At 37.2% G+C, this 18,687-nt stretch overlaps 1 protein-coding gene across 6 annotated transcripts in view; it reads left to right on the top strand.

The window, feature by feature from the left end:
- Window positions 1-18,687, top strand: part of LOC108766927 (amyloid beta A4 precursor protein-binding family B member 1-interacting protein) — a 137,121-nt gene that overhangs the window by 110,954 nt on the left and 7,480 nt on the right. For 5 of the 6 annotated variants that reach the window (XM_018516502.1, XM_018516503.1, XM_018516504.1 and 2 more), the window contains one exon: window positions 1,953-2,052. In XM_018516502.1, the coding sequence (XP_018372004.1) occupies window positions 1,953-2,052 (100 nt within the window). Of the gene's footprint in view, window positions 1-1,952; window positions 2,053-15,361; window positions 15,493-18,687 lie in introns of those variants that run through there. The other variant, XM_018516505.1, reaches the window with a different exon arrangement.

Raw genomic sequence — 18,687 nt, forward strand, 5'->3', positions numbered from 1 at the left:
CTCTCTCTCTCTCTCTCTCTCTCTCTCTCTCTCTCTCTCTCTCCCCGTTAATATATTTCGCTAAATATTTATAAATTACGTCAAATACAATGCCGTTGCAAACCGTAGTTGATGTATGGCGCTGTGCTTGTAATTTGTAATAATATAATGTAATGAAAATCTCTGGTTGTGCATTAAAACAAATATTCAGCGCAATGCATTAACACACATACATACATAGGCACACGAAACTTCAGGGATATCTATACCTAGACGAACTCTCGGACTGCTAACTATAATTTCGCAACGCTCAGAGAACAATGCGTACTTGTGCATTCATGCTTCTATCGCCGCTGTTTATAAATCCTTCTAGACGATTTACGACGCGCCAGTTTCCTTTTGACAAGGTGGTCGTGCGGTCTATTTACATTGTATCGAGCTACCTAGTTCGCGCATTAAACTTCAGTGACCCAGTAATGACCACCAGGTCGTTCACCATAACCCGTACCTCTCTAAGGTTATCGATGCATGCCAGTCAGGTTGCCTATCTAAAAGCACGCGCGCGCGCACAATTATAGAAGGCACGTTATCCGTTGGCGCTATCCTCAGAAACTGAGGAGCACCACGCTCTTCTCCTCTCGTCGCTGGTAGGATTTTATCGCGCAAAATATTGAAAAGCAGAGGCTGCTAATCAACTTCGTATCACCGACTTAACGATAACACAAAGGCTGCTTATTTTTATCTTGCGGAAGTTGCTGTTAAAAATAAAATTTCTGCCTCTAATAAGAGTCACTCCTAATAATAAAAGTATAAGAAGATTATAAGATCTAAAGTAGAACATTTTTTGTAACACTATTTTGATAATAAACACTGTTATAATAAACCGATAATAAACCTTTTATTATTAAAACATGCGAAATATTTTTATTAGATGCTTAAATGTATAAAAATTCTCGAAAAGATGTATTATATAATATAATTAATTTAGCTAATTTTTTAAATCATTTTTTAGAAAATTCATTGCAGATACATTATATAGTGAGGCTATTAACAATGTATGTTGCCAGTTTTTTTTAAATTTAATTAACACAATTGATGAGGACTAATTTTGAAGTAGATTACGTTACAGAGCCACTTTTTTTTTCTCGATTAATATTTTGGTAATCTATAACCGAAATGTCACGGATATTTTTCGTGAAAAATGTTCTCTGTAATGTTTGATATTGACACAAAACGGATTGCGAGTCTTTTTTTCACAATTAATAGTACAGCTCAACTATTTTATTTTATTTTATAAGAGAACAGAAAAAGTCGCACGTGCCGCAAAGCCTCTTTGTGAGTGCTAGTGACTTAATGCTTTCGACTGTACAAATCTCATCCGCAATCGGGGATTGGAAACGTAAAAGGATTTCCAGCGGATTACGGATTGAGGTGGATTTCTAAGACGAGAAAGGTCGAAGAAATGCCGGGGTTACTTTCTGGCGTGGATTCGATTTGAATATCATCTTTTTCTGCTACGCCATACATGACACCACGTTTTTCGTGGCTGGTAACTCAGACATTCAAGAATATATTTGCGTGCTGCTACATTTATAAACCGCATACGAATTTGTACTCTAAAGGATCAAAATCGGCCATCTCCTTCTTTTTTAAAATTGATCGTAATAAAAGAGGAGATAACATTTTTCTAAAAGTTTTCTTATGTGCTTACGATTAATTAAAATCGATAAAATTATTGTAATATTATTGTTTCAATGATAAATTATTGTTTAATATTTGTGCAGTCTTACTAAAATTTAATAGACCGACTGAGACTAAAAATGAGACTTTTAATCTTCTTCATCAACTAGTCCCTTTAAAAGGGCAGATGGCAGCGGTCATTGCCCTTATTTGCTTAACATGTTGCGGTAACACACATTCCTCGATTGCAATGGGAGTAAAGCTAATGGTGTTTGCTATCTTTCGTGTTGCAGGGTCTTGACAATGTGAGCTCGGCGACCCTCAGGCCCTTTAACTCGGACATCAACACACCGAGAATCGACAGCTACAGGTTCTCCATGGCGAATCTTGAAGGTAAGTTCGCGTACCATTCGCTCTCGGGTTTATTGATCCCGCTTTCCGGAAAAGTCACTCGATCTGTCGGCGATCTCCACACGTGCCAGATTCGAGATGCGTCTCCGAGCGTGTGGGACGAAAAGTCGCTTTGAACGACGCGTGTCGACCACTCGAGCCGTCCAGCCCGCCTGATATGACTTCTCTCCGATTTTTCGCCGTTTTTTTTCTCTCCACGCTTCATTTTCCTCGCCCTGTCAAGTAGAAATGATGAAAGCTCATTGACGTTCCCTTTCAATCGATCGGCAGCTCCTTTCGCGATCTCGTCGCCCTGGATATTTCCACGCGTTCTAGTTATTTTATCATTTGTTTCTTCTCGATTTCGCGAAGGCAGGAAGCGCAGTCGTCTCCCGTGGTGCGTGAATTTTTCAGACGCTTCCTGGCTCGCTCTCCTGCGCGGCCCCTACGCGGATTTCGCTCCGAGGAGACATTAATCGTGCGACAAAGATCGATCGGCGAAACGGCTAACGAGACGCGATACATATCTTCCTGTCGTAAAAATTTATTTCGGCCATTTATTTCCGGTTTAGGCTACCTATACTGGTTCGCCTTTACCGCCTCTTGGTCGATTGATTGCTGCTTTCTCAAGCGGTATGAAATTAATTTGCGGTCGACTTTGATCGTTCGTGTAATCCAATATGTTCCTTTGAGATATTTCTAGTTCCGATAATAACACTCACTTAATTACTTGTTTGGAAAATAGTTTGAGTTTACACGAGCTGTTTTTTTTCCTGTAATATCTTTTATATGTATTATATCGCGATATCAAATGTGTGAAAGGTATATGTACGAGTATATATGACTTTTATTTGATTTTTATTTTAGATATATTTATGAATATTCTTTATGCGTCTGGTAGTGTTCTACGAATATTGCCCTCTCATTATACACGCCGTTGCAGTCACGATTCTCCCTCTCGATTTCTGTTCTCATACCTCACCCTCGCCCACGCGCGCACGTACGAGTACAACTGCGCGAAACGCGATTATAAGCGGAGGAACAGGCGGACTTGCGCCGGAAGATTCTCGAAAGGCTGTGCGTGCGTAGCCACAGCGATCTTTCTTCATCTCTCTGTCGTTGCTGCTGCCTGCAAGCTCTCAACTTGCTCGATGCAGAACCTGGGGGCGGACAATCGATACGATGATATATTGTTGTTGCACGATGCAAAGATCAAGAGTTATATATAATGCGGCGGATTTATCGCAGAGGTGGGATTATTATTTTTGCCTCCTCGGTTAATGATTCATCTGGGAACCTTGGACCCCTAAGCGAGACACGCGTACGGCCTTATTATTTCACACATCGCATTGCAGAGATCAGCTGTTCTCAGCTTTAAACATCTAAGGATTTAAATGTTACGTTTCGTGCTATTTATATATCTAGAATTATTAGCATAAAATTTAATTAACTCGTGTATCTGTATTTCTCCGGATCAGTCATTTCGTGAAGATTTTTAGAATTTGCTGTAAAACTTATTTTGTGTTAGTATAAAGTTATTCTATACAAGTACTAAAATGTATTTGCTGAAAAATGTCTTGAATACATGCTCTCTAAATCTGAATCAGTGGATAATCACTGATATCAGTGCCAAGTATGCCACTATTCACTAATCACCCAGTGATGTATTTGGCACTGGATAATCAGTGAAGTTTAATTTAAAAAAAAGAAGGTTTCAGCATTATATATCCTAAAATATTGATATTTATGTGTTAATTTTAATTTTCTAATACTATATTCATTCAATTTATGCAATAAAATAAGAATAATTTTAACATATAATAAAGATTAGCTAGGTTAGGAATTTCACATTTCACTCACTGATTACCAGTGGCATACTTGGTGCTGATATCAGTGATTATCTACTAGTTCAGATTTAGAGAGTGGATAGATAAAAATTGTAGTTTTACTTTAAGGTTTCAAAAGCTTGTGAAACATTCTCGTTTCCTCCAGAAACATGCCTCTCAATTTGAGAACTACTGATCGTGCGATCGGTAGATCGTAAAGCGCGATGAAACAAACTCCACCTTAAACCATCGGAATTCTCGTTACGGTATTTTCAGGTCGTGATACTCAGGTTTCGCGATGCGTGAAAAATCCCGAGACGTGCATTCAATTACGGCCACGCGCCTTGCCGCGCACGTGGAATACTTAATTGATCATCTCCCGCATTAAAATAGCACGCCAGATGGGCGTCGCTTCAATCCTCGCTACAAAACTACGACGTCTTCCCTATTTTCACGACTCGTTCGCTCTTCTGGTATTCTGTAGATAAGACGTTGACGTATACCATGACTCGGTACTAATATTTCAAGGCCCCTTCTATCTGTATAAAATATTCGCGTTCGATTCAAATATTTTGTATACCTTTCAGAGAAAATTTATTTTATATATAGAGTGTCCAAATCTGACGATAAATATTTCAAAGACAAATTTTTTGTAACATTTTAAGATGAAAAGTTTAATACGAAAATGTCGAGGCTATGATAGTTTTCAAATAGAAAGAGTTTAAAAATTACGAATGAGACAGGACTGAATTTGTGCTGAATTTTGTTATTATCAAAAGCATGAAATTCGAGAAAATATCTTTACACTAACCATCTTGCCATCCCTGAGTACATGAAATTCTAGCCCTGTCATTTGCAATTTTTAAATTCTTCCTATTTGATAACTATACTCATAACCACGACATTTTTCTATTAGACTTTTCTTAAAATGTTACAAAGGACTATCTTTAAAATATTTATTGTCAGTTTTAGGACACCCTGTATATTGAACATTCTATCAACCCATAATGAGTTGAACAGGTGTGTCGTACAGATTTCAAATATGAAGTCGCTCATATCGTCGCTGTTCTTTATGGTCTCCATTGCCGACAGGGCTTTCGCAAGCTCGAGAACATTCTTCTGCTCCATTTTGCCATCGTTAAACCGATATTGCAAGCCTGTGCATCTTGGGTGAGCAGTACCAAGTCTAGACGGTCGGTATTGAGATCCACCGGCAATATTCTCTCTCGCGAGAGCCATCCTTAAATCACGGCGAATCGACGCGAAGTCACGCGCGCGCGATAAAGCGCCCGTAAAGCGCAACATTACGATTACGGTAGCACCGTAGCGCGAACGCGGCAAATCGAGGAAGACGATCGTAAAGCATCGTCGAAATCATAACGACCGTTCGTTCGTGATGGAAAATTGAAGGATCTATCGTGAAGTAATTGCATTGTCGTACGGTTGCACGGAAACTCTGTGAAATTAGCGTTGAAACAAATTTTCTCGTCCCCTTAAATCCGAGAAAACTTTTCTTTAAATTCGAGCTTAGTTGGGAAGTTTCAGAGATGAGGATTTCGTTGTCGATGAGCACGCCTATGCCAAGACACCATCCGACTGTATTAAATTACTTTAATTGCAACATGAAATTTTTAATTCCGATTATTACGAAGATACATTTAGTTGGCACGAACGTCGTGATTATCGCTTCGCGAAGCTGCACGCGATAATCACGACGAAACAGAACGACCACGTAACGTCGTTAAATTAGTAGTAACGCGTGCGTGTTAGTGTAATCGGATCTCAATCTATTTACGAGAGTAAATTTTGACCATTGTTACGGAGAGAATATCAATAAGACGTTGGGCACCGGCCAGTGGTACGAATCGTCGACAAAGTGAACGACGCCGTCGGGAAACGAGGCGAGAATGTTTAATGCGCTGCCGCCATTCATGGTTCCTTTTCGCTGATTTTACTCCGGGTACAGACCGTGCTTTTATTACTCACGCACGTTTCAACGTTTCCTCTCTCGCATCGTATAAAATCGTGATGCATTTCACAGCCACGCTATGTTAACTGCTACCCGTTAACTCGTACTTTTTAACACCCGCCTCTAAAAATTCAATTTGCAGCGTTTATTAATATCTGGAAATGATTATTTCGAAATTCGTTGCGAGATTTCACCGTTTTTTTTTTTTCCATTGAATATCTGCTGCAGGATTTAATTTGTATCTCTTTCGTTATTAATTAATTAATTGAATGAATATATAGATATATTTCCCAGATTTTCGAGCAATACTCGGTAACTTGAATTCAAGCGCGACAAGTAATTTATTCTTGCGGAGAGACTTAATTATCCGTTAAATGCGCTAAGAGTAATTTATGCGGCTTGCCGCGCGGAATATTTAATTATTTATGAGGCTGGCCGAGAGTATCAATGGCCACAACCCTGACGAGCGCATCACCGAAAGAAAGAAAGGAAGAATGAAATTCAGAATGAAGTAGAAATAGGAAACGGCCATTCTGAATTATGCGAAGATAATAAGATAGCAATCCTTGATTGTGAGAGTAGGTAAAAATGTGTTGGTTAAATTAGTTAATTAATTAATTCATTAAAATCTCTTGTTCATCACGCAATGTTTTTGTACCCTATCTTTTTGTGTGTTATACTTATTGTCATCATAAGATATTTTAATTATAATTATGTCCGGTATTATAGAATGTCTACTGAATACCGACAACAAAATTAATAAAGCAGTGGATTTTAATTCAACTCTCCTTCTTTTTTAAGAATGCAAAGGAGTGAGCTTCCTTGCAATTTTCTTCGTCGTCTATGGCTCGGCATCTGAAATTCATGTTGAAATTATACATCTCTAATAAGCAGCTTCACCTACAAGCTAACCATTTTGTTCCCTCGATTATTCCACGAAGATTCACGATTCTGTCTCGATGCTCCGTAATTTTATGCGTCGTTTGCGATCGCCATTGAAACGTACTGTTGTTTCATCTCTCACGACAGTGTCGGACATAACCGGATGTTATTTTAACGGTTCCTGCCGATTTGCAGGAATCCGTATATAGGATAAAAGCGTTTGTGTCGTTAACGAGATCAATGTCGATGGACGCATCAATCTTTCTTGCTCGCTCATAAATCATCATATCAGACTGTCAAACGTCTCCTTTCGTTCGAGCGTAGGGCAACGCGATGATAATTCTCGTCGATTAAACGCAATACTGCCAGAGATGTTTGATGAAACCAATTTTTAAATATAACTCTTTTTATTGCTTGCTATTTCTTTAGAATTTTTATATATACTTCATTTACAGTATAAAAAAATTAATATTGTTATAAATTAATGAGGATTGTAAGTATTATATACGATCTATTAATGAATTTAACACAAATGATTCGATAATTTTCTGTAAATACAATTCTAAAATTAAATAAATTTTATACTTCTTGTTTCGAGCGATAATAAAATATCCTAAAATTTATACAAAAGCATTTCTTATGCCAGTAGACAATATATATAGTTAGAAAATATATTGATATATAATGAGAAGCGCATAAACAAATTACAAATAATTTCATAAGATCTAGAGCGGATATTATGAAAATTATGGGCGAGTAAGAGAATGTCATTGCCTCGTTTGACATTTCTACTAATGTCCCCATTTAATGTCATTTCTCTTTAAGCCACCCTCGCATCATCCGCTTCCTTATGCAGCTTACTGAATATTCACCGAGACTTCTCGTCTTTTCTCCTTCCCTTTGTCGTTTCCTTTGTGTGACGCCTTGATTACTTCACCGTGCTACTTCTTCCGCTATTCTCGTTGAGAGACATTTAGGTATCTGTAGACATCATCTGAATCTTGTCTTAAGAATGTGTTAATTCGGTGTAATATTCAGAGCGAAGATTTATATTTAGAAATATGAACAGTTCACTTTTAATTAAAAAAAAAAAGATCTGAGATTATTTAAATAGAAAGAACGGAATTATTTACAATTATTCATGTGAGACTTGATTTCGAATTCAAGAGAAAAAAGAAAAGAGAAGACTTGCCTCTTTGTCTCTCAGTGTTCTTTCTTTTTTGAGCTATAAAACAATTTCGTGAGTTGAGAATATACTGATATAATAATAAATATATTTATATCACTAATATGTAGATTATATCAAATCAAGTGAAATGTTCGAGTAAGATTTTATAGAATATATATATATATATATATATATATATATAATGAATTCAAAAAGAATTACTTAGTTCCGAAAATACCAAAACTTGAAGAAAATTTTTGCCTGCTACTACTTTGTTTCGTAATTCATAAACTTCACACACAGTATATAGTTTCTCCTCTCATAAATTCTCACTGAAAAAGCAGTGCCTTTTTCACCATGTTCTTATCTAATCCGACATGTTATCCACGCTTGTCAAAATTTTATTAAGCACGCGAGAAAATGCAGCGTCTCACCGGCGCCGTCGATTTCCTCGGGATTGCGAATGTTACGGCGATGTTTCGTCTCCCCCATTCGAAATCTACACTAATGCCCTTCATTTGAGTCTCACCGTAGCTCAAGTTGTCGTGATGGCTTCTCCTCGAATGCTCGTTGAATTCACTCTCCGTTTCGGTGCCGTATATTTGCCACATTCACAGTAATGGGAAGGATTCCCTTTCAACGTTTTACTATATAAGGAATTGTCTCTTCTAATCCGAGAACGTCCTTTTGTTTGAGAATCGAGATAGACATTGAGGAAACAGCAAGACGACGTAACTTACGACAAACATTTATTCCAAAATACTTCGGGGACCGAGAATTATATATGAAAATAATAAAATATGTTCATGCATGTTCTTTATCTAATAATTATGTAAGAACAAGAAACGAAAATGCATTTTATAGATATTTCTGTTTAGTTTCTCTACTACTTTCTTTTCATCGAGAGAGCAGAGTAATAACATATTATGAAAAATGCCTACAGTAGATTAGTTCACTATTGCGACAGACCAAATGACTGCCATTACAGCTTGCAGTTGCACGGCCATGCAGTTCTAATGATTGCAATATACTTGTGTACATACAACTGCGCTTTCAGCTGCACGTCGCGCGGCAGCACATTTGTTAGATTATTATTTGACATTTAACCTGTATATATGTATATTATGTTTCTTCTCTTGTTAGTGATTCGATACACTCTGGTGACAATTTGTATAATAATCTGAGAATTCGTGATATTCTTATTGAAATTAAATCATTCGTTTTATAGCAACTATTGACATTTTCACTGTTATTTTATCTTTCCGCGTGTATCGATTTGCGTTACTTGATCTTAAGTTTGTTTTAAGATTTTTGACTTTTCGTTATTATAAATAATAAAAAAATTAAAACTTGACAGTCTCTAATCCATAATATTAAATAAACTAATGCAAATGAATTAATAAACTCGAAGAAATTAATTAATAAGCAAAGTGAGATAAGTTTTTACATTGATTAAAGAATTTTTGACACCTATTAATATTTCTTTAAATAATGCCGTAAGCAGCCATTTAGATATGCAAATGGTTCCATTACCATAATTCTTTCATGTTTAACTGACGATTTTCCATTTCGGCGCATCCACGTGTGCTCCGACAAAACTTGACACGCAACGAAGGGTGCATCTGTCGAACCAAAGCCAAGGCACGTCATGAAGGGCGAGGCTCATTAGTTAATTAAACAAAGCTCGTTTGGACACGCGATCGTAGTTCGACCTTGAGTTCTCTCTCTTTATCTTTCCTTTTATTATTTTTTTTCAGGGTTGACGAAGATTAATGTTTTTTTTTTAAGAATAAAATATTGTATTTCTTTTTAAAGATGTTTTTAATGCTTGAAACATGCTTTAAACAATATTATAAAATATATATTTAAAACTTATTAAGAATATCGATTAAACATGTTTTAAATTGTTTAAAACACTTTTAAAATATGGTTTACCACCCCTGTTTTTTCATATCTTTCATTTTTACTCCTCTTCGTGACACAGAAATTTTTATTCTTCTTTCAAACATAGAAATATTGTCGTTTTCCGATATTCGTTCTAATTTTAGGTAACAAAATAAAAACAAAAATCAAACTTGGAATGAAATTGAACTTAAAAAAAGATCCATAAAACTGCATGAAGTGCTTTTTGTTCAGTCATGTCAGATCTGCAAATAGAAATGCAATGTACATACTTTTATAATTTTATTTTGTGTATAGAAATGTGCAATAAAGTTGCATTAAAGGCTAATATAGATAAATAGATAATGTGGGATCCACAGGGCAAATGGGATTGCTTTTATAGAGTCACAAACGTTTCTAGCAAAACGCCTATTGAACCGTCATCGACATTGGCGAAAATCAATCTGCCCATCGCCATGAGGTCGAGTAAATTGCTGCGGTAATTACGACACGCGAGGTCCATTGCGAGTGTTGTCCGTTTCGTGCAACGTATCAACTACCAATTAGAGTAAACGGGAATCTCACCTCAGGCGTTTTACGAAAAAAAAAAAAAAAAAAAATTGCAGAGTCGACCAGTTTGGTCGCGAAAAATTCATTAGAATATTGTAGAAATTAACTTTTAAAATATCACATGCACACACACACGCATCGTTACGTTAATTAACATATTAAATACAGCTAGTCTGTTCGCAATTCGTTTCAGCGAAATCAATACATATAGACTGGAAATTGCAAGGTACAAAATTTCCTACGGCAGTTTCCTCGCGGAATCTTTCCACGAGTCCTTTCCGTTGTGTTTTCTACTGGGCGTCGGGGAAATAATTCACTGCGAATAGCGGTTACTCGCGCGGCCGCTATCTCGTAGAAAGTGCGAGGTTTACCAAGTGCGTAAATATGTATTAGCCATAGGCGAGTGCGTGCATCGGCGTCCGGCACTTTTCCGATTTCACGCCGCGTGGAAAACAGCCTGAGCGGAAAACGAACCGGTGCAGCGCGCGCGTGGTTAATCGCTTTTATCCGTCATCTCGTTCGGACGGCGCGTCGCGACGACCGGTTTCCAGCTACCATCGGAATCGGGTTAAATGCGAGGCAACTGCGAACGTAGCGTCGCGTCGCGTCGCGTCGCGTCGATCGAACTCTTTGCCAATAAAAGATATACGCAAGGATTATCCTTCTGCACTTCCATTAACACTCGCACTTACTGCATTTTCTCACATGTACGTGCAAGCGTTAATTAATCGATTCTACTTTTTCTTCGCGGTCCAGAAAACTCGATCAAGCCCTGTCGGGGCGATCGATTAATTCGTGTCTGACGCGCCGGATAATTAATTTAGTAATTACGCCTGTTTAATTGCAAAGAAGAAGGTGCTCGAAAGTGGTGTCCCGGTCTGATTTTGATAAATTTCGAATGTGTTGCAGAGAGTGATTAAATGATGGAGGACGCGCGTACTCTTTTTTTTTTCTTTGCAGCTTTGCGATTGCAAAAGTCTTTTGAAACTGGTACGTTGCAATTAAATTTTTATGGAAGAAGGAAACTTTGTTTGAAAGTTTGGAATTAATAATAAATTTCTAAAAGCAGAGATATCTCTCCCAATGCGTTATCGCGAAGATCGCAATGAGATGAAAGCACGCGATGAAAGTAAGTTGCGCAATGGCTACAGCAGCTACAGTGCAATTGATTACAAGCAAAAAGTTACTGTACATAACATATTCAAACGTAAAGTCACTATTACAAAAAGTTGCTGCACCACAGTACATTTAAATGTAAAGTTTACTGGTATAAACTGGCATTTTTCTAATCGTTGAGAAACTACAACAATCTTTTGCTTGCTAATATAAATTTAAATATAAAATTATGAGAAATTTTCAGTCGAGAATATTTATTGAATTTTATGGAAATATTCTCAGGAGTGCGAACGTTTATTAATTATTACGTTCGGCAAAATACATTTTAATTAATAATCTACAGTCTGAAAGAACTGAAATATAGGTATATGCATTTCCCATGAGATGTCGAATATGTTTATTGGAAAACAGGATTTAATTAAAAAGTACTGAAACAAAATGCCGTATAACCTAACTTAAGTTATAAATAATCCGTCGAATAAGTGATCCAATATTTGATGTTTCTTTTGCACGAAGTGCTTTGTATATTTCTCTTTCATCAAATGTTTTCTGTTAATGCTTAAATCCCTGGAGTATTACTTTAATGTGTACGTTTAAAATGTACAAATGCATAATCCAAAGAATTATAAATGGGACGTGCAATTTTACTTCGGGAAAGTACACAACGTAAAGATTAATTTATAATTAATACGTCGGATGGAACCCACCGATCGTATTACATCACACAGGCGGGTCAAAGGGGTCAAGTATGATTTATATAGTTAAGCTGGCGTTTACGCGCGAGCTTATCGGAGCTAGAGAGGCGTTTGCGAAAATAGCGCGAAAATATTTGCGGCCGAAGAAGCGGCGCGCTGCGCTGTGTCGGCTCGGTTGATTTATGCGGCTCGATTAATCTAGGTTACTGCGTTATCGAGCGCGTTTGTGTAGTATTCACATAATCGACAGGGTGAACGAACCTTCCTTCCTTCCTCGTTCGCGATCGCGATCGGGGAAAGTACAAAAAGTTCATCCGCGCGAAATTCGCCCGCGATAAAAAGCCAAGTCGGTCGCTGCGAAACATTCGTTCTGCTCGATTAATTGCGACGTGTCAGATCGCCCGATCGCACCGATCGGCAGCTGTTGTTTTGTGCATAAATTAGGATTTTCGGACGCTTAAAATGAATGCTAAAAGATCGAAATTGAAGTTGTCCAGAAGAAGTCAAATGATGCATATTTGTAAAAATTATACAAAGCGACAATAGCTGCGTTCAGTAGAGAAAGCAGTTTTACAATTGTTGTAAAATTCTTTAACATGTTTTATATAATATATTTAGATTCAATGAGAAATTCAAATCGCAAGACTAATTATCTATATTAAAGAATTTTATAATAGTTGCAAAGCTTTCTCTGCTGAACCCTGTTGGGTGCATTCGATACTTCAACCGCTCATTAAAGCTTTGTGATATCTACGATGCTAAAAATAGATCTAAGATCTCAAATAGAGAAAGAAAGAATTGACCAATCGCATTGATCATGTGATCGAATTGTTCAAATGTGATTTGTTATCTCTTTCTGTCCGAGGTTTCGCAGCGATTTCTAGCATCGTGGACACAAAGCTTGAAGAGCTAAGTAATAATTTAATGTGATTGGTTGGATCCAAAGGTAAAAACCAATTACATTCAACTGCTACTTAGTCGCTCAGTGAGCGATTGTAGTATTGAATGCACCTATTATTATATCACAGCATCGCCTGGGACTTGCGACCAGCTCGAAACTGCAATGTTTTAACAAAGTTAGATAGATAATACGATAGTATAACATAAACGACAAAATGGACTATTAAACAAACAACTGAAATATCGCAAGATAGATATTCAGTATCTTTCGCATTTAATTTCCCTTGCAGAATACAATACTAACACGATTATATTTGTGTTGATAACTATATAGACATTAAGTCATTAGTTTCCTTGGTCCTGACAGATACGGTCTCCCTTATCTCAATGATTCACGCGAAACGGTGGAGTGGACGCCTTGATGCATTCTCGCCGCGATGTCGCGTCTTTACCATTTATCAAATCGTCACTCCGGCGCCTAGACTTTAATCAATACGAACTCTCTGATCCGTGTACTGTGATATCGCCTCAATACTCGATTTGCGCTCAACTCGTTGAACAATGTGTTGTAATCAAAGCTCGGCCATTACTACGGTCCAATTTGTGCAACACAATTGTTACACGTACCGTTATGTTTCAAGAATACCTATATTTTGAGAATATATTATTTGACGTATTAATTTTACGCGCGCGTATTGTGTAACGTTGTAATATTATTATATATAAAATCATGTTATTACTTCGAGGAATACACCGCGTTATTTACGGCGTTCATAAAAGCTTGCGTAAGTCAATGGCGCGTTCAACCCTTTCGCACGCATAATCGTGCACGTACGCACCTACAGCGTGACATAAATGCGATACTTAAAGTGCAAGTGTTTAATTAAAGCGAGTATGCGTTGGTGGTCGTTGCACTGGTGGTAAAATTCGCCCGCAAATAATCACGAAACTAATGAAGCAGGATATCGTTAAATATTTTCAAGGTGGATGAAGTTTTATATTGGAAGTATTTAAAGCCATTTATATCGTGATTCACACATTTTTATAAATTTAGTAGAGATATTTAAGCACTCTGTTCTTGATGAGTCATCCCGTACTATCTGCAGGATCTCCTCTATCAAAGAGATTCCTCGAATTCCATGAAGTTTCCACAGAGGTTCTCGTACTTCAAATATCGACAATCCTTCATCATATAAAATAACCAATGTAAAAGGCGATAATTTGACGTCGATTATCGTAGCATGTTCGAGAAGATTAAAAATCGCAACTAGCACGTCCTCGATCAGATCGACGGGAACATTTTCAACGGCAAAACGCCGTTTGAAAGGGGAGCTTTATTTATAGTCAATAGACGTTTGCGTAAGTCAACCGGTGCACTCTCAACCCTTTTTAACGTGCGTAAAACACGCACGCCACACAAAGAGACACGGGGCACCCACACGCAGGCGCGACGCGCGTCCGCGTGGAAAACTCGCAGCGAGAGGCAAGTATATTCACCTTAAGGCCTTTAGTCTAGTGCCGTCGCACGCGACGTGCACATCGTGTTCACCGTGTGGCTCGTATCCCTTCGTCGACAGTGTATTATCGTGGATCTGCCCGATCTCGGGATTAACCCTCCGATGCACCTTCGGGGGGTCGAAACCATCGTGCGCTTTGCATTTTTCCTGTACGTCGCGTAATTTACTTACCGCGGATATAAATTCTATAAATTATTTTATTCTGGCTTTCTATATATATATCGTAAAAATAACTATAGTCAATGATACGAGAACTACTTGTATTTTATACGGGATTTTTTTAATTACTCGGTGAGATAAAAATTGTATGTCAGAGGGTTAATTAATTTTGATTAAAAATTTTTGTAGTTATAATTTCAATATAGATAAAACAGCAAAACTTAATATTGATTAAGTTGATTAAGTTTCAGTTAATTATGGCGCGAATATATTTATCCTCTGAAAATCCGCGTCCACCTGACTTTCTCGTCGCGATGTAACTTCTTCACTTTCAACGCTTGGTATTTTATTCAAGAATTACTCGCACAGTGGGAAAATGATTGAAAATGACGTCTTTTATAATCGTTCTTGAATAATTGACATTAAAAAAAAAGTAGATATTTCAAAAGTAGTTACAAAAGTTTGCGTTATGTCAACCTCAAACTGTTTCCAATTGTGATAATTTCTCGGTTCATTTCGGCTTCTCGGTTAAATGGAAAAGTGATTATGCAAAACGCGGACGTTGTGATCGCTCGTGGCGATGATTGGGTGACGATGCTCTTTCGCTCCGATGAGAGGCTCATCGGAATACGATGCTAATTGGCGGTCGCAAGGAAAACGAGATTGTACTCGAGAGAATCGACGCCTCGTTTGGCAGGGTGGAAGATGCTCGGGCATTTTGGTAGCAACGAGAGCATATTGGGCTACCTCACAGTCAAAGGTACAGATAAGGTTTTTTCTTTGAATTTACAGCAATAATAAAATCTTGAAACAAATGAAAAAAATATTAATAATCGATTTGCAATAGATTTTTGGAGTTCTTAACAAAAACGCGATATACTGTCGAAATAAACAAAGAATTTAGTGATAATTTTAGTAATGATAGTAAAATTATATATAACGATGATTCTTGTCGCATCGACTGCAAGCAATTGTCTTAATTATAATGATGAGAATTAAATTAAATTGAATTAAATTTGAACAACTTATGTACCCGCATTATCAGTTTCATTTATATGAAGGGCGATTGAATATTAGCATGGTAAAAATTTATTATGATGCTCTATAAGCAGTAAGAATTGATGCAGGTCGAAGGAAAGCGCAGCTTTCTGACAACGTGCCATGACAATGTGCTCGACTAAATTTACAGCAATTTAGCGCCCGTGTGACGAGAATTCGTAAATTAGCGGCGAGTCGAGACACTTACGCATTCGTCTATGTGGTACAATTTATTTCGACTTAGAAAGTCAGTGGAAAGCTGTCTTTTAAAATAATTCTTGTTATAAAAGAAGCGATAGATTTAACCAAAACAATTATATTATTGTATTTTATTTCTATTTATATTTATCTTTATAACTGCTTGCATTTACACATAATCGAAATGTTTGAATATGAATTTTACAACATGAATTTCAAATGAAATTATTCATTTTTTAAAGCTAATCTCGACAATGTAATGTTGGGACATAACGCTCAGAACCACCATATAATGCTTTAATTCTTAACAATAGAACCAGCTAAAACTTTCATTACTTTAATTACTTTTTCCGTGACGATATATAATCTCTTCATGATTAAATTAAAACCTAGGCCATTTTAAATTAAAAATGCATTTTTCATAATTGTAAGCATTTAATCTCTTTTTTCGCAGGCTTATATAATGAAGTCTAAAAGGTGCAGTTTGTACGAAAGCCCTCGGGATTAATAGTAAACTTAGTTTTCATAACTTTGAAATGTTAATTTATTCAGCGACAAGTCTTTCATAAATTTTTTCGCAAAGACTTTTTAAAACATACATTAAACTCTCGTACAGATTATTAGATTAACTATAATTATATAATTCTCTTTTATCATTATTTATTCGTCTTTCTGCACGGAATATGTATTAGTATAAGGTAAATCTGACAGATACGACCATTCCCGTGTTTACCCAGCATTTATCTTTTTCCGACGACCCCTTCTGATAATGGCCATGAGACTCGCCGTAAAAGCTGGCATTGTGCCTTTCCCCAATCCTTTAGTTCCCATTTTTCTTTACCCTCGTATCGTAGAAAAGGAGATCGATACACGTCTCTGAATGTATATTCTTTTTGTGCAAACTGCTACAATAAATATTTTCGTGTAAACAAACCTAAAAACCGACAAGAGTTACATCTTATCGCCGTGAAAACGATTACGGAGCATTTTAAGTAGCATGACAAAGTCCATGAACAAAGTTCGATGCCCTTTAAAAGAATAAAAATTTGCTTATAAAAGACATTATACAGTTTGAAATTTTTTTCATTTAACTTTCTCAATCTGTATAATTTGCATATTTTCATTCAATTTTTATTTAATAAGATAAGAAAAACAAAGGAAAGGAAGTCATGCAAATGCTTGGTGATGGACGTATAATTGGCAAAGAAATCGGAATTATTACTATCCATACTTTCTGTATATTTTATACACGAATGCAACGTCACAAGTTGAGAATGTAGTCTGTGATTATATCTAGGACGGTTCGCCTTCTATGGTGAATCTTGGCAATTAAGCCAAGACTTAAATTTTCCCCAAGAAACGAACTTTGCCTGGAGTTAAAACACAATTTCGCGCTCTTTACACTCCGGCAGATTACTTATAAAAAATTTGCATAATTCCTTTATTATCAATTCAAATTAGTCACTTCTTAACGGAAAGTTGGCTCTATTATTAAAGAAAAATGCATACTTTTTTGCACTCGAGCATTTTCTTCGTTTAAAGTCTATTTTTTTTTACCTTTAAATACCGGATAAAAATTGTTTTTGCGGGTTTTATACGCTTTTCGTTTTTTTCCATCGAGAACGATCGATGAGACGCACGATGAAAGATAGTCAAAGAGCACTCGAGAAAGCCGTGACTCACACGTTCCCATCCATGTCGTCCTCCGAATGCGAATGACCGGTTAGGTTTATCCACGTCGAGGTGTTTGCATACCACGACAAAGTCACGATGCAGCGTACGCGTAATTTTACCGTAACGGTAGTCGCCGGGTGCAACTCGCAACTTGCGTTGTCGCGCCTGTGGAAAGTGCATTGCACACACACACGTACGTACATATACATCGGTTTCATTTTCATTCACCGCGCCTCGTAACTTGTTTTGAGGAACGCTGCACCGCGACGCGAATTCCCCGCGTATACATATCATCTGCAATCTTATTAATTCTCCAAAGCCGACACGTTTACAGCTCGGTGTTACAATACAATACGCGATTGCAACTTCACCGTCTTAATATATGCGTCACGAATGTAAAAAGACTATAGAAAGATTATCTGATATAACTTTAAGTGTGACAGCTACATCATCGTTCATGTGTATTTAACGAAGATGCAAATTAAAACGGATTAAATTGATATTAATTTTAATCCGTACGTTATTTTGAAGTAAGATGCTTCTTCTGTATTCATGACAAACTTGCGTTTATGCAACGCGAATCAACCTGGAATTACAATCCGTTATTAATTCGAAGTTCCCTCGAAGGAAACTTCTCCATCGCGGACAACGCGGACCCCGCCAAGCAACGCGTGAGAAATTCGAGGCGGACGACGAGCGCACGAATCTGCATGATAAACATTCGTGCGATTCCTCGGCTTCTCTTTCGCATTCGCAACGTCGACGTCGGCGGTTTCGCGGTAATGTTGCGTTGCTCGTGACGATTCGCGCGGCGATATCGTTCACATTCCATGGGGTGCGCGTCACTCACCGACGACTGCGGCGGTCAAGAAGTCGTGTTGTGAAAAGTTGCAGAAAACGTTGCATGCTATATTGAATACGCATATACAATCGCCCCTGTTTTCATTAAGACGCAATAGAACGTACGGTTAAAGAGCAAGAAGCATTACTGCCATTGTTTCTTTCTTGATGTCTTTATATCAGGACTGAATAATTAAATAAGAAA

The sequence above is a fragment of the Trachymyrmex cornetzi genome, unplaced genomic scaffold (assembly GCF_001594075.2).
Source record: "Trachymyrmex cornetzi isolate Tcor2-1 unplaced genomic scaffold, Tcor1.1 scaffold64, whole genome shotgun sequence".
NCBI lineage: Eukaryota > Metazoa > Arthropoda > Insecta > Hymenoptera > Formicidae > Trachymyrmex > Trachymyrmex cornetzi.